General features: G+C 39.8%; 2 protein-coding genes and 1 long non-coding RNA gene across 3 annotated transcripts in view; 2 read left to right on the plus strand and 1 right to left on the minus strand.

The window, feature by feature from the left end:
• dnah9 (dynein, axonemal, heavy chain 9) overlaps window positions 1-2,846 on the plus strand; it is a 178,652-nt gene extending 175,806 nt beyond the window's left edge. Inside the window, exon 79 of the transcript XR_010924965.1 lies at window positions 2,734-2,846. The gene's annotated coding sequence lies outside the window, so the exon portion shown is untranslated. The remainder of the gene's footprint in view (window positions 1-2,733) is intronic.
• shisa6 (shisa family member 6) overlaps window positions 1-17,762 on the minus strand; it is a 75,187-nt gene that overhangs the window by 14,695 nt on the left and 42,730 nt on the right. Inside the window, exons 5-6 of the mRNA XM_067576818.1 lie at window positions 15,089-15,127; window positions 74-136 (exon numbers count right to left, since the gene is read on the minus strand). Coding sequence (XP_067432919.1) covers window positions 74-136; window positions 15,089-15,127 — 102 coding nt within the window. The remainder of the gene's footprint in view (window positions 1-73; window positions 137-15,088; window positions 15,128-17,762) is intronic.
• LOC137172402 (uncharacterized) lies at window positions 12,754-13,969 on the plus strand. Its single transcript, XR_010924968.1, has 3 exons — window positions 12,754-12,960; window positions 13,098-13,177; window positions 13,268-13,969. It is a non-coding gene; the product is annotated as an uncharacterized lncRNA (long non-coding RNA).

Raw genomic sequence — 17,762 nt, forward strand, 5'->3', positions numbered from 1 at the left:
ATGCCTCATCTCAAACACTGAGCTGAGCTGTGAATTCACTCTAAAAGTCCCCTCTCCCGCTAGTTTTTCTTACCATTCTTAGGTGTGCGTGTGGGGCTACCTAGAGCCACATGGTTATAGTTGTGCTGATGGGTACCTGCAATGACAAAAGCAATGAAAGATCTGTTCAGTGTCCATGAGGAATGTTCTGTATCAGACCAAATACAGACTGTTTGCAGCGTGAGGGTGACAATTAAAGAGATAATTCACTAAAAACACGTTTAAAGTTGTCTTTTGGTGGCATTTTTAGATATGCTTTTCATAACAATATGAACTTATGAAGAGAAATGTGTGTGACATTTATAGTGTAAACAAGTCAGAATTCCACATCATCATTCTTTAATAGCTGGCGAACCTATTTAGTGGGTGAAATATCCCTTTAATTTCCACAAATTAAGGGTATGAACATTAAAAAAGATGAAAAAGACTGTGGGATGAGTGAATCTACAGTAGGTGGAGTCCACTGTAACCTCAGTGTTACCCTGCAAAACATTTTCACATCAGAGAATCCAGAAAGTCAGAGGCTACAGTGCAAACATTACAGATGGGGAAAAAAAGATACAGGGCTGATATACAATATTTATAACATCCTGTCCCGGAACACACAGGCCCTCATATTCTCTGAAAACTGTATTATTAAAGAGTAAAGACATAGAGACTAGATGAATCTTTGCATTCATCATTGATGAAGACACTTCAAATGTGTAACTACTGACACACTGAAACCACAAACCGAGTCATGACGCAAACATCTTCACCACTGTGACAACACATATGTCACATTTTGATAAAGCGCTGCAAGTTAATGAAACACAAGCAAATTTCAAAACACCTTCACCAATCTGACAACACACGGGCAGCATGAAGAAACACGCTGCAAATACAGAAAATACAAGCAAATACAGAAACACTGCAGAGCATATAGAACAACTACTGTGGACGTTGCGGTTACATTTAACAAACATGCACTTAAACCATTGGGCTACCAGTTGCCCCAACAAATGTTTCCTGAGGTCTAACAAATTTAAAATTCTTAAAACTTGCATTGCTTACATCCATGTTTGCTAGTTTGCTTCTTCTTCTTCACTGCCTTTGTTGGTACATTACTACATTTTTTGGCGTGTTACCTTCATCAAATGTTGAGTAGCAGAACAGCGTGAAACTGCCTACATATAAACAAAATGGGCACACCCACTCATTACATGTTGTATGAACAGTTGTTCAAATGATTCTGTGTAATGTGAAAGAAGTCGCTCCCAGTGACAAATCAACAGATAATTATCACCAACTCTGCAGAATGCTAATGTTGCTCAGTGTCTGTTGGATGTGTACAGTGGTGACCTGAGTGTCCGAGGCTACAGCCCCAAATGTTTTATGAATAGCCCTGGATCTTAATTTTATTTTATTTTTTTCATTTTCCGATCATAGATAAAGCTCTTGTAAACAATATATCAATCAAAAACACAAGTACAGAAGATCTACTTCACACTCAGGCTTGGGGAGTAACAGAGTATATGTAACAGCATTATGTAATGAGGATACAATAAAAAGGTAATTGTATTCCATTACAGTTACAGAAAAAAAAGGTCAGATTACCGTTACAGTCAGTAAAAACGGGGTTTACTAGAAGGATTACAATTTGCCGACCGTCTACGGCTTGTTGTCAATTTGTCAACAAACCATGGACGGTCGGCAAGAGCACTTGTGCTTGCAGCCATGTCTCTCGCTCTGTCACCATGAAAGCTACAACGTGCGGTTGGCACGCACACTATGCCTGCAGGGACTGGAAGCAGAGTGCTGCACACACACTGCTGCCCTGCTGTCGCATCAATAGTAACTAACGTTATAGTTTGTCATTTGCTAAGCGATAGTTTAAAATAAATACATCTCTGACTCTGCTGTCATCTGCTGGCTGAACACTGAAACACACATTTGCTCTGGACCTGCATTTAAACTGCTGTTGATTGTGTTGTCTGACACAATTAATTAAAAGTGATCTTATTGATATTTCTTTTCTCTCTTTGGTATTGAAGTAATTCAAAAATAAAAGAAAGTAATCAAGTTATGTTACTTTAATATTGTGGTACTTGGATTAGGTACTGATTACATTTTTAACAGGTAATTAGTAATTGTATTAGATTACATTTTAAAAGTAACCCTCCCAACCCGTTCACAGAGAGAGAAAGAGCACACTGGTTACAGTACTTGTCATTGTTAGCATCTGGTGGTAGCTAGTTCGCTAATTCTTGAAGACTGTGGATATAAGAAGCTTTTTCAAAAAGAAAGAGGATGAAGGTAATGAGGCGCAGGTGGGGCTAGAGGAGGTGGAGGAAGAGTTCTCCCCTGTTGCTGTAGCAACAGATGAGTCAGGACGTGAGAGTGCCACTGCCTCATCTGCAAGCTCAGGTTTGTGAGGAAGACTCTTTTGCTAGCAGGCTAGTCTAGCTCAGTGGTTCTCAAACATTTTTGTCATGTATTTTCAAGGCTCACCTTTACATATGATGACTGTTTAGCCTTTATGGGATGGAATAGTGCATCAATGGTTTGCTTTTGTTTAATCTGATATTGGTTGATGTGCTGAAATACACCAATCATATTAAACTGATCAATAATGTGTTTATGATGACATCAAACAATGAGAGATTTGATTAGATTTTGGTTGGGACGTACTGATTGAATCCTTTTTATGAGCAGGACAGGAGAGAGAAGAGAACAGCAGAGGAGATGAGGAGTGTTACTGACAGATGAGACACCAAAAGAGCTGCTGGAGAGGTGAAGAAGAGGAGGGTATCAGATAGACGGATGAGACACACAGTTAACACAGTTTGTCACAGTTCAAAAGGAGCTCTTGTCACACAATAGAAGCAGAAGCTATGAGACCAGCGTTGGTCAATTTTCAAAACTGAACAAATCACCACAACATATAATTATGCAAATAACTGCTTCATCAAGGTCAAGACTCTTATTTTTTTCTCAGGGTTTTACTCCTGCTGCTGAAAATAAAAATAATGAGGATGTTGAATGAGAAGTCAGATTGCACTCATTTTGTTTATTTTGATTACATGTGGTGAAAGCCAGCCTACACATCTGACTGAACCCTTCTGCTAGAGCACAGTGTCTCACATCATATGTTCATTTTACTCTGAAATAACTTGAAAATGGTGCAATTATCGGGTGAAATTCTAAAGAATTCTGGGCTGGGCTAAGCCTCCAATGTTTCAAGATCCTAACAATGCCTCTGGATGTGTAAATAAGCAACTGGTTGCTAACACATCCAACACAACAACTTCATAAAGTGACAACATGTCAGTGTTGTTTAAGACTTGCTGCGTGGCCCACAATTACCACAAAACATCACTTCATGCAGATTTAACTCAACGTCTACTCACAGGGCTTTTTGCAATCTTTCAACCACACGATTGCCATGGAGTTGGTTCAGTTGATATATGTCACGTGACCAAAGTGCTATAGTTATGTCACACAATGACAGCCAATGATGCAGACCATGAGATGCAGTTGAAAGCCCCCAGAAAAAGATAATGAACGGACCTCAAGGTTAAGATTACTTTGTCAAAATTTAAAAAAAAAAAAAAAAGCTTGTCAACATCACTGTCAAGTGTCTGAGCAAATCTGGGCGTGTCCATCAGATTTTATCGTCCCCCCAAAATTTCATTTGTGCTGTAACTGTGTTTCTGTATTTGCAGAGCAGCGTGTTGTTAAGACGTTAAATGTGTTTCTACATTTGTTTTATTTCTTTGCAGCATTTTATGCAAATGTGGCACATATGCTGCACAAGTGATGAAGATATTCTCTTTATTTGCTTGTGTTTTTCATTCATTTACATGTGTTTTCTTAAGTTGCAGTGCTTTGAGCTCTCTCCGCCACAGTGAAATCCTTTTAAAACGTTCACAAACACTCTAGTCCTCCACCTCTGGTCATTGCCCCCGTTCCTCCGGCTCTTTGTATGCATGAGGACGGTCTAATCAGCAGTAACAGTCTGCGGTGTTGTCATCTGGCAAGCAGAGCCATTTTAATTTCAACTCGGAGAATAAACAACAGTTTCACCCAATCATCTATCCATCCTACTGTGCCGGAGTGTTTGCGGATGACAGGGAGTGTGATGCAGTGGTAGAGCGCTCGGCTGGGCACCGCAGTGTGGAGGTGCTTTAGTTGAAAGATGGGACCTTTACTGAGCCCATTGTACAGAGAAAGTTGATGAATGACAGCTATTCTCAGCAGTGTGTAGGAAGGTGTGTGTATATATATATGTGTGTTTATGTGTGCGCGTGGCTTTTGTATGTTTGTATGTGAGGAGGAGGCAGCGATAGATGGAGACCCCGTTGTAGTGTGTTGCCGTCGCGACACATTCATTTGCTGTCTGCTGCTGTGCCTGTTTAAAAATGCATTAGAGCCAACTGCTGAAACATCCATTTACATCTGTCACAGAAGTGAAGGAGGAGAGGGAGGCCCGACGCTCTCACATCATGGGTTTCAATATTTGCTCGAGCTATGGAGATAGATGGGATGTGTCTTCTGTGTGCTCCTTCACTGAGTTTCTCTTTTTTCATACAAATGCTGAACAGTAACTCTCACAGAAGGGATTATTCGAGTGGGAAAATTCACTGACATCTGAGACCGTGTCTCCTGAATATATTAAATTAACAGCATTGTAATATAAATATATGTCTGTTTAGTTACTATCTGTGGTGTAACAAGAGTGATTTAGCCTGCGGCCAGGATGTTCACATGCTGTTCCTAACACAAGAGGTGCCACAGAAAAAGAAGCAAATAAAATGATCATATTATTTTTTCAGCAGAAAGAAACTGTTGCTGACAATGATTAACATTGAATTAAACTGGAAGCCTATTCGAATAAATGTTGTTGGTCTGCAGATGTATGTAACAATTATTTTGTGATAATTGTGAAGATCATTACTCATGTATGTCTTGTACAAATCTGCCATGTCTGTAATGTGTTAAGTAAGAACTACGCCTCCTCTGTGATATATACTGCTAATAATAATTAATATTGCATGAAAACAGAACTTTCATTCAGCTCTTGGAAACCCCTACACATTCTCATATGTGAAAAACTGTTTATCTGAAATAAAAATGCCAGTTTTGAAATACTTTCTACTGTAGAAAAAACAAAATACTATCAAGCAAGTTTTAAGTTTAAGCAAGTTTATTTACTTGTCTTGACTCCTATAAAATACCTTTATATACTAATTTGCTTTGCCAAATACAAAGTAAATTAGTAGTTAATTGAATTGCTGCCTGGATTACGTTTACGTTTTAGCTAAACTGCAGAAAATATGGAAGATGTTTCTATACCAAGCTCCTGACTAAAACCATCCAACTAGTCTATGCTGTGTCCCATGTGCTGTTTACTGTAGCTACAGGCTGAAAAACCAAGACCAGAATTTATCCCTAACATTAACCAAGTGCATTGAGTTGCCTAAACGTAACCATGAAAATGTTAATTGTGGTTTAATTTCTAGAAGCAGATACTGTAGGAAAAGAAATTAAATACATCAGTGAACATTTCTGCAGATATGTTCTGTATGAACATTTCTTCCTTATGTTGATTTTTTTTTAAAAAATTGAGGGCAGCATTTTGCTAATTAGCTGTATATAATTGCAACGTTTCAAAAACAGAAACCCAAAACAGAGATGGCAGCAAAATGTATGCAGAAAACACAGATGAAAACATGATGATGACTGAAAATATAGTTGATCCACTAATTCTGCTTATAGTTTCTATACAACTACAGAAAGACAAACTTCACAAAGAGAAAAACAGAAAACTGGCTACACTGACAACTGAAGTCTCCCAGATGTCACCATTAATAAGTATTGTGTTCTTAAAGAATCAACACAGCTCCTTCTCTTTCTAATACAAACTTTAAAAGTACAGTTACAGAACAAAAACATGGACCAATACTATGCAACATTCTTGATCTCAAAGAAGTTTCGTCTCGTTCTGGTGATTTCCGCTCAAGGCCCAGTCTGAGGAGTCCGGAGAGACGGGCCGAGCTGAACGGCCCACTGAGAAGAAGCAGAAGACTGTAGCTCATTAAGAGCCCGGACAGCCATTTTCAGCAATCCCTCTGTAATCTGGGGACCAATTAACCATATTCACGAAAGAGTCCCAGCACAATGGGCACCCCCAACCTCTCTGAGCCATGGGGCTGCTTATCGGCCCGGAACACCCCTGCACACTGGCACCATCCTCGCCCCCTTGAGCTGACATGGCAAAATAACCTCCACCCACCGTATCGACTTCCCCATTACCACGAAGCAGCCCCACAAAACAATTTGTCAATGATGAAGGGAGCTTACTCTGGAGGGTGAGACCCCCTGGATGCACTGCTGTCCGTTAGTCATTACCTTCATCTGCTTAAATGGCCATAATAAAAATAGATGCTGCTGCTGTCTAATCATACAGTAGGTTGATTATTTGTGATTGACATGATCTCCAGATTGTTGGGTTAAACAGGGTCCCTATCTAAATTGCTAAATGGATGTTTTTCTGTCAGTATGTTGATGACGCAGCTGTGTGTTTGTCAGATGGTGCCAATCAGATTTAGTGGCTGAGTCAACCATACAACTATGATAACAAGGGACTGCAGAGGCCAGTCTCAGACACTTTATTCTAGATACAGTCGCTCTCAACTACGCAAGACGATTACTCACTTTAAATTTGCCTTTGCTTATAACCGCTTATCTCCAGAGAATACCTCCTTAGCGAGTTTGCATAATAGCATCCAGATGGCATGCAAGTGACTCAGTAATCTGACATTTGGTGTGGCATTTTGTTTCACATCACACTTCCAAACATCACATCCACATACAGCACACAGGGGGAGGCAAGAGGAGGCATGCTGAGCTGACCACTAAACACCTTGAACCTCATGCCAAGGTTAAATAAGCATTTGCAGAATCGATTGCTGTCGCATACTTCGAGGTATCGTGGAAACAATCAGAACATTGATTTCTAGGAATTTGCATTCTGTCCAACATCTGAACAGCCACGTCATGATATCCAGTAAGCTCTCCGTTGATGATTTTACTGTGTGTGTGTGTGTGTATACAAGCACAATCTCTTGTATTTCTATGAACAGCGAAGTCACTCTGAGTAGAGATGAGGCAAATGAAGCATTGGAAAAACACTCATCTCTGTGAGAGAACTAAAGGGGAGGGAAAATAAGCTCACAAACAAACACACAAGGTCATCAGAGTGTTTGCCTGAACAACTACTCAACCTCTAGAGGTGAACTCCCTAATATCAGACCCAAGCAACACCCCATACACAACGCTTTGGGCCATAACAAGCATCATGTACAGATGGGTGAAACATTTAAGAAAACCCCTGAATAAATGAGTGGAGAGAAAAACAAATGCAAATACTGCCAAACCAGCCCAGTATCTCTAGGAATAACATTCATATTGAACAATTCGGCACCTAATGATTTATGTCCAATGTCAATGTTCAGTGCTAATGCAATAAGTAATGTGCACTACCTTTATGCAGTGAGGCGGAAATTAAGGGTGTGAAGGTCAGGGTGGTGGATGGGCAATTTGGGAGACTGTAGTTTGTTTGCCATAACCACAATGTCTCCTTAATCTTAACCATACCATGGTTGCCACATTGTAGAAAGAATATATTTTTAAGACACTGGCATTGAATATAATCGAGGGGTTTGCAGAATCACCCAATATTATCATATTGTTCTTAACCTGCAATAGGGTTGTCCATATAGGGGACAAGAGCTCACTAAATGCTTTGATGACTATGAAAATTATGTGAATCATATGTTGTGTTCTTCACATTTATGGGAGATTTTGGAATGATGTGTTAGACAGCACTCTGCACTACAATCATCAAAATGAGGGAAAATCAGAAGAAGAAGAAGAAGAAGAATGCTGTTCATCCCTCGAGAAGAGTTCCACACACTTATGAATATACGCCAAGGAACACTTAAGCTGTTGTGGAGGCTCGTTATGGCCCTAATACTTTGCTAAAGACTTTGCAAGAGTGCTTGAAACCAACACGTTTTTATGGTTTTTAAATAGTCATACACAAAGGTAAACATTCATATTTAAGATGTGTAACATTGTTTGTCTTATGGTAAAGTTTTAACCAAATGAATGTTTTTTTTAGCATGCTAATCACAAGTTAAGTTAATCGCTTATTAGCCACCATGCTACACAGACTTTTGTACAAGTTACATCTGCGTCCACAATGTAAACTCACATGGTTTATGCTGTTTTAAGCTAAATGCCAAAGAAATATGTTGCTTTAGATGTCATAGTTGAACTCCTTATTTTAGGGGATAATGTGTGTTTTGTGTTTAACATAAGTTACAATGAGCTATAGTTTGTATTGTATATTAAACCTAGAGCGCAGTACTGTTTATTATTAAGCTTAAAAAGGGCTCAGATGGTTGTAGCTGTGGCAGTTAGCCTGTGAGAGCTAGCAGCTCACTCTCTGCACTCACTAGCCTCAAATCACCTGCTAATGTAATACTCTCCTGTTAGCTTTGAGGTGGACTTCCGATGAAGAGGGACAGCTTGTTCCCTGTGGCTGTTGGAGAGGAGCCGGCGGCTGCTGCTACACAACCTCCTGACATCTTTCAGTAATTCATTTCCTAATTAAAGACAATCAAAGGACCTCTTTGGATTCCTACTAGAAGAGACACTTTTTTCATTTGAAAACTGTTGTGGTTCTAGTACCCATGGACTCAGAGAAGACTCTTTCAATTTTAAGGGCAACATAATACATTCCCAGGTTGAACCTGTAATTTTTAATATTATTAAGCCAATCATTTGAAGATATTGATTTGCTCCCAAACCAGGGTTCAGCTTATTGGAAGATTCCTTTTATTTTATGTCTATAGGGTATGTAAGGAAGTAGGATAAGGATGCTCTGTGATTATCTGAAGTATAATAAGGATAGCTATGCTCCAGCCCAGCACTTCATAAAATATCCGGATATAGATAGTAAACTGCTACCAGACCCTAAATAAATTCTCCTGAGCTGTTACAGTTATATGGTCTCAGTAATTATTTTATGGAAAGCTGAAGCACTGGTTGCAACTACAGTAGTAGAAAAAAATGTAGAAATGCATGGCATTCATTTTGATTTGGCATGTTGTGGAGACTGGAACAGGGCCGAAGGCAGGGGGTTGCTGTGCTCATGTCCCACTCCTAGAACCCCCACACTTTTAAAATCACTGCTCTACCCTTGCCCTTAAGACAGTTTGTTGGTTTTCTCTTTAATTTGTCACCCATGTGTTGCCTCTTCTCCTTAAGAAGACAAAATTAATTCCCTCAAATATTAGGCACGATGCGTAATTTGAGCTTCATACCTGCAAATTGATTTTAAAAAATGAAATCCTGCAGCAGCATATGCTTTATGCACCAGATGTGAATAAGCACCTAAAAGCAGGAAACTCTTCCACTGCTTTGAAAAGGCAGTCTGTAAGTAGATGTGGTAGAAATGGTGGTGGACACAGACATATTTCAAAACACTGACAATGCAGACAGACAGGCACAACTAAATGGAAACCCTAAAGGCTTGGTATTTCTCAGCAACACAGAGGAGGGGGAGGAGTGCAGAGAGAAGTAAGTAAAGGGCTAGGGAGACAGAAATACAGTGAACATGGGATAAACTGAGACAGAAAGCAGATAAGAGAAGAAAAAGTATGAAAAAGGAAGATGTGGTGGGGCACTGGGATGAAAAGAGAAGGGAGACTGCAACATGGCCCAGTGATCACAAGGCACCCTTCCACCCCCCCCCGACTCTACACCGCCCAACCCAGATCTATTAGAGAGGCATCCTCAGCTCTCTGCTCCACTCTCCTTACGACATCCCTCTCTAAAACCAACAGCCCTGCCATCCCATTAGCCCTGCCAAGTTGAGCTACTGGAGTTCTGAAAGGCCCAGAGGAGCTGGAGATGGTGGTAGAGGGGGGTACAGAGGGCATTGTGTGTGTGTGTCTGAACTTATGCGTGCAAAATGTGTGTGACAGGTATGAATGTGGATGTCTCTGTCCCACTGGCTCTGTTGACAGCCCGTTGACACCAACACGTCCCTGCCCTCCTCTCACAGCAAAGGAAGCAGAGGAACGGGAAGCCACCCTGGGATTGACATTTAACAACTGAAAAAGAGTGTTCACATTTAATCGCTAAATGTTAACTGCCATAATAGCCCCACTTCACTCGGTTAGTAGGGGACAAAGCTTTAGGCCCCTAGAAAGAAGTAGTCCCACCTCCTCATTGATTTCACTGACAGAGCAGGAGGCTTAACTCTGACCCAATTGCAGCACTAGTGATAATGCTTATAAGTTATATTTATAGCACTTCTAGCTCTGCTAATTTTAGCTTCCACTGCTCACTCTTAACTGAGTGGCTACTGTGAGAGTTTAGATTAAGCTAAAAACAGGAAAAGGCTTAACCTATATCTTTAGGAAATAGTCTCATTTTGCTGTCACCGTTTGATATGATTCACCCTATAGCCTGTTCCGAAAAGCTTGTGCAACAGCAATCTGCTTGGAAGAAGTAGAAGAAGTTAGCATGATTAGCAATAGCTGCCACGACAACAAAAATAATACCACACACGGAAACACAAACTTCACCAACAGATAGGAAACAACACTTTGTACAACCTGCTTTGGCAATATTCTATTTATGTATTTATGGTCATGAAAATAAAGCTAATAATGTTGTAAATAAAGCTCATTTGAATTTGAAAAACAGTATTGGGAACACAGTTGACAAGTGATATGTTAGCCTAAGTGTAGTATACAGTAAAACTACCGGAGCACTGACTGCTTGGCACCAAAGGTCTCAATAATATAAAATAAAATATTACTGGAAGTAATACTTAAAGCATAAAAATCAAATCTTGAATGTGAGATAAAAATAGAAAACAAAGTCAAGGAACTTTTTAGCTCCAACATCAGACAATGTACAATAGCTGAAGACTGAAATGACTTGAAAGGATTTTCAGATCATTTCCACATTCCTGAACTCAGCATATTACCTGGCACCGGAATATTCAGACCAAGTGCTGAACAATATAAAGCCACTGTTGGTAGAATTGTTATGTGATTATAGCATCTTTCAATTTTCTTGATGGCTTAGCATTTTTTGTAGAAAAATGAGACAATACTGGTGAAAATTGGTGCTGTCTAGGTTTTGCTTTCAGCCAATTTATCTTAGCTTTCAGATCAAATACGCGAGTGTGACACAGTGTGCAGAGGTAGGCCATTATTTTCAATGGAGAGAGCAGCTGTGCTTTGTCAGACAGCTGCAAGAGCCGTAGCAGCCTGCACTACTGTGATTTTCTCAATAAAACTGAACTTTAAATCATGCACATCTTATTGGCATCAATGGGAGGCCAAAGTTATGATAGCAGCAATTTTACTGTTGGAAAAGTTAATTTGTTCATCTCAAATTCCTGAATTTAATACTACTCTTGAGTAAAAATCTCAAGTTTGGGGTGGCCTGGTGGCTTTAGGAGTTTAGGGTATTAATTGCCCTTACAAAAGCGTATATGATAATAACCCCAAAATACTTTTAAAAAATTCAAGCATGGTGGAGAATATCAGAGAAGACAAGGATATAGGGCTAGACTGTTAGTTCTAGTTAGCTGCATTGTAAGATTATTGCTGCTCTTTATGTTTTTTGCACTACTTCCTAAAACTATTTGCTCCTGTGCCTTTGGTGTCAAACAGGCGTTAGGGTCAGATACATCAGGGAACGATGGAGGGTAGTCGAGGCTGTCAGCCACAATGTCTCTTTTGATAATTCCACTGTGGGACACCAAAGCCAGAAAACGTTCAAATCCTACACATAGTGACTTAAATTTGACGTCCTGGCCTCTAGTTTAATGGTGCAGTGTAAGTTCTAGTTCCAAGCTGAGCTGTCTATCTGTCCCTCACAGCTACTCATAATACAATAAACATGAAATCATTTTAAATCTGTAAAATTTCAGTTCATGACAACCACACCCATGAATCTCCAAACAGTCTACCAATTCTGATTCCCTGTTGCATACAAAAAAACACTACAAGGCCTGTTTGTAAATTGTGTTATTGACTTCAGAAAAACTGTAAGCAGTATGCAGTGTGAAACACTACTAAAAAACATAAAACATAAAATAAAACATATAACAAAACATAAAATTTGGAGCACTAGATCACTTTATCACTGTTACTGGCTGTTTCTGCCAGTTTACCACAGTTAAACTATAAGTATAGAAACTAAACACATATTTAGTTCAGATTAGATAACCATCACTTCATATAACCATTTGTATACCAAATGTCTGCATATACAGAATATTGCTAAATGGCTTTGCTTGTCGGTTCATCTACATCTCATGTCTGCTGATGAAGAAAGCAATTAAGACATGTTTTGAAACGGTTGAAATTAATAGCTGCACTGCAATACTCAGATATGATTATGCATTCATAGATACCTGCATTAATGAGTCACTAGAGCTGCAGACTGCAAAGCTCCTGTGTTCCTCCAAGTGCAATAAAATCCCAGTACAGACTGTTTCTATCCACATCGCCAGTAAGTATCGCTCTTTATCTCATAACTCACAATCACCCCAAGACACCAAAGGCCAAGTAGTTACTTGACATGTCACTGCCTCTCCAGCTTGACAAATGTACTATGTTAGTCTCAGCAGGGATGGAGAAGGGCAGGAGGTTGAGATGGACTTCATATCCAGTTCATTTTGAAATGTGATAGACAGTGAACCCACTGTGGACTATTGTGACCCTCTGTGTTAAAAGGCAATAAGAGATCCATTTTATTGAAGTAGTGCCTCTCGATGTTCCTACAGAGCCCACCTGGTTTCATTCTGTTCGTTCGCTACAGAGCTGAGGTGACTCACTGGATTTAGAGGTAATATTCTTTCCTGAAAATCAAACAGTGTCACAGTTTGGCATTTTCATCTGGTGTCACATTGCAGGGATAATGCTCTCATAGAAAAGCCATTTCTCCTAACAGTTGATTGACATACCAACCGACTCCATTTGCAGGCTGTTGAAAAGCAGACTTCCTTTGAGAGGAGGCGGAGGGCGAGGAAGAGGTAGAGGAGGAAGAGGAGGGTCCGTATATCGTAAGCAAGGATAAGCACAGATTTATCTGATGTCTTCTTAAAATAAAAGAAGTAACATCATCAAAACTGCCTTTATCCATGCCTTTATAGACCAGCCCTCCTCTCCACTGAGACGGACAGAGTCGAAGACCACGCACACCATAGAGGTTAGGACATTCATTTCAGTAAAGTGGACGACACAGAAAAAGCTTCAGTGAAACAGTTTAAAACATACATTTCAAAGGGTAGGAATTAGAACAGAGGAGTGAAATGGGACCAGTTGGGTTTTAAGGCACAATACAATGAAAAAAATACAATGTGGGCCAGCTGCAACAAACATCAAGAGGTACAGAATATTCTTATTTACATACAGTTTGGCCTAGTTTGGTTAGATTTTTCATTAATTAGGCCCAAACTCTACTCACACAATGGACTTTTGAGTCGAAAAACAAAAACTGTAGAGCAACTGAATCTCCTCTTTACAATGTTTACTTGTAGGTGAGCCCACATTACAACACCACTAATTTAAACAGAACCAGATAGGGGTGTAACAGTACGCATATGCACCCTGAACCATTTGGTACAGGATGTTCTGTTTGGTATACAACTCTCTAAATTTTTGTGGTCAAATTAGCTTAATAGTGTCAAATTAGAACTACATCTTAGCATGTAAAGATTACCTGGACAGCTTTGGCAGTGGGACAATTTTTGTCTGTTAACTTGGCCGTGCTACTAGGGTTAGCCTCTCCCCTGGTTGTTACACAAAAGAGCTGAAAAAGCTATCAATCTGAAGTGTTGACATTTTCCAGTAAGTGACAGCGACACTGGACGAAACTGTGTTCCAACCTGTTAAACTGAAGTTGGGTCTAGAAACAGAAACAATCAAACATAGTAGCTTAAATTATTCATCCACTGCCCTGACAGTTACTCTCACTGCCAATAGATAGACCTACAAGTACATAACTGTGTAAAATTGGAGGGAGATACATAGTGTAGCTATTTCTTAACAAATAACAGTTTATCTGTGCACCCAACATCTCTATGCAGTGTCTCCACTTAGTGCCTCATGGTGACAACAATTCTCCAGTAAGTCACTGCTCCTGTCTGTTCATCAAGAAGTACTTCCAGCACTGTCGTTTTTATAGTTTTGTTTGTGTACGGATTAAACAAATGAGACTTGAATGTTAATTAGTGAGCTGTAATAGAGAGTTGGGCTATCTTTTTCCCCCTGCTCCCAGTCTTTATGCTAAGCTAGGCTATTCACCTCCTGGCTCCAGCTCCATACATAATGCATTGGATATGAAATTTGATAGTCTCTTCTCAGTCTTGGAGATGAAACGATCAATCTCAAACTAATCCTTTAAGTTGATGATGATGCAATATGCTGCACATGCTTTGATGGACATTTTCAAGATTTTAATTTAATTTAATTTAATTTAATTTCATTTTATTTCATTTTCTTGCTTTTATTTTGTGCATCAACCTTGTAGAGACAGGAAATGTGGGCAGGGAGAGGGGGTGCACGGCTGGAATCGAACTGATGACATTGTGATTAAACATTAGGCTATCAGGTGGCCCCTTATGGGATATTTTTTACTAAACTGTACCAAACCATGGATTTTACGTACTGTTACACCCCTACAACCAGAGCACAGAGACCAGACTGAACACTTATACTCATCACACAGACGGGAGAGCTAAATGTCAAGGGGAAAATACAAAGGTTAGGTATATAGATAAAGGTCGATGGGATAAGGCACTGCACTACAATTAACACTCCAGGTATAAGCTGCCTCCAAACACTGATCAGGAACTGAATCTTACTTCAGATTACACTATTTATCATTAACAGGTTCATAAGTAAGACACAGTAATCATGTATAAGTGGTTAGAGGCAACTTTGACCCTTTAACAAAGAACAGCCATCCCTACCATGGTGACTCTGGGAGCGGACCGGCCAATGTTTTTCTCCTAGAAAACAGAACCAAGTGGTTATTTATTAGATTGTGCTGCTTGTATGGTAATATAACAGATAAATACAGTTACAATGAACAACCAGCAGTTATAGCAGTATAGCAGTTGGACTGAAAAGCAGGGATATGGTTAAATTTACACCAGTATTTGTTAAACGTGAAATTGTCCATTTTTGTTAAAACAGGCATTTGTTGCACTTCAACATTAGACAATAAAGCAATACAAAAGCTCCATTTTATGTATAACATCTCTCTTTTTAAGTCAAACGGTGCCCACATGTCAACAGCTATGTGGACACAAGTTGTGCAGAGGGCTCCGGGAAATGAGAACAATTTTAGTGCTCGGATATCGATTGTGTTACATTTTATCTTCCCATCAACTACAAGCTGATGCCACCTGACACCGTGACACAAAGCATCAAGTCACCTCTCTCTGTCACACACACAAACACACACTCACGACGCACAAGTAAAATGCCACCAAGCGTGGGGGAAGACAGAGAGGAGTTGGAATTTCAAGATGAAAGAGAATTGGGGTAGGAGGAGAGGAGAAGAGGATAATGAGAAGAAGGGAGGAGGTGTAAAAAGTCACCGTTGTTCCCCGCACCCTGACACCGTAGGACTCCAGCCATGCGGCACTTTGATCCATCATTATCGATTTACCATCAGCTTCTCATCGCCGCTGCCTCCCACACAGAAACACACAGCTACAGGGATGCGTTCCCCAGCTCTGAGCAATATGTACACCAGTTTTTACCTTAAACCCACTGACCAAGAGAACCCTTATAGTTTGGAGCACATTAATGATAAGAGGTGGGTGTGTTGAAACTTGACAGTGTTAGATACACTGATGAGCATGAATTGTAGATTTTTCCACATGAGAGTACTTATAACAGCGGGAGGTTTGCATGAAATCCCCTGTGAAAGAAATATGCAAACAGCACGTCACCGCTAAAATGCTAAAGTACACATAACATCAGTACCAGCAGAGTGAGGCTACACAATGTAAATTTGCATTACACTGCTGTATTATATCCACTGTAGCGCAAACTGTTTTCTTCCTCATATCCTTTTGTTAATTCAGAAAAGCTCCTCTCATCAAAATGAGAATACTTTAAGAAATTAAACTATTTACTCTACATTAAAGAGAGACTGTGTTACTTTTGAAAGAAGAAAGAACACATGTTGTGTAGCAAATAAAAAGTTGAACTCATAAGCAGTGAAACGCCCCCTTGCTCAGTTCATTACACCCAGGTGTTTTGCTGCAACGGCCTTACTTGGTCTGGTATGACTGCTAGCTTCTGGTGGATAAAGTTAGCAAATTTTAGGTGGATGTTGCTGTGTAGCTACAAGTTATTTCATTTTCATGTCATTTTCCTGACTTTAGGATTCTTCCTTACTTGTGCTACTGTTACACTATGAGTCAAATCTACAAAGGATTGCACGGCTTTTGCAGCCACTAAACCTGTGCAAATGAGACAAAAAGATAGCGTGTAAAAAGATTTTTAAAAAGCACCTACAAAGGGTGAAATGCAGTGCAAACTGCGCTGCCAAGCAAAAAATGCGTCATGGTGCGCCTGTTTCATTTGCATGTTTGTAAATTAGGTAATATTCAAAGATTCAGTGCAAAATTGGCCCCTTTCTATGCAAATAAGTCTCGTTGCAACAACAGTATAATTCACAAAGACCAGTGCTAATAACCACATACAATTAGGATGGAGTTATTAGCATCTTCAGATAGTTGATGTTAACTGCGCACACACTCACTGCTCACTCATTCTCTCTCTCTCTCTGTCTCTCTCGCTCTCTTTAAATCTTCAAGCTTGTGAGGCTTGAATGATATTGAATTGATATTGAATGATATCAAGGGCAAAATCTTCAGTCAGACATTGAGGGGGATTAAGTGGGTATGGGGTGGGAAGCTTATCTCGGACTTTCAGCTACTTAAAAATAAAAAATGTCCTGACTGCTTAGATGGAGCTCAGGATTCATCCATACAGTAAGGGTCTGCTTTATTACAAACAACTCCACTGTATAAACCTGGAATCTGTGTGTAACAGCTGATCTGTGTAGATGTGTAGCAGAACACAGAATATTAATTACCGCCAGATCCTGATCAATCCAGTGTTAATGTTAGTTAGTTAAGTTACCACTGCTGTGCCATGTGCGTAAATGCACACAGCCTCTTTCTCAGTTTGGAGACACACTCATTTCAGCTGCTGTGTGATGCTGCAGCCAGCTGTGACACACAGCCAGCTGTGGACAACAATAGGAACATCAGTACTGATGTTTCTGCGAAATCCTGAATACATTCAGTGACACCTGATAGACATTATTGTAAGATTCAGACATTAATCTAACACGCTTCAGACCTGCCTGAGTCACATTCATAGCTGTATCCTATTTCCTGTATCCTGAATTACGTTTCAGTAGATCATGTTATAGATGCAAAATACTAGAGAAGTAAAAGAAGCAAAATACATGAAAGTTGGTTTGTGATTGTGGAGAGCTCTATGTGTGCGTGCCTCTGCTAATTAAAGACATGCAGTTTGAGGCTTTTGTGCTCTCTGCAGTTTTCATTATCGACTAATCCTACAGATTAATGCCTTTTTCTATTGTATTTTTTTACATTT

The sequence above is a fragment of the Thunnus thynnus genome, chromosome 20 (assembly GCF_963924715.1).
Source record: "Thunnus thynnus chromosome 20, fThuThy2.1, whole genome shotgun sequence".
NCBI lineage: Eukaryota > Metazoa > Chordata > Actinopteri > Scombriformes > Scombridae > Thunnus > Thunnus thynnus.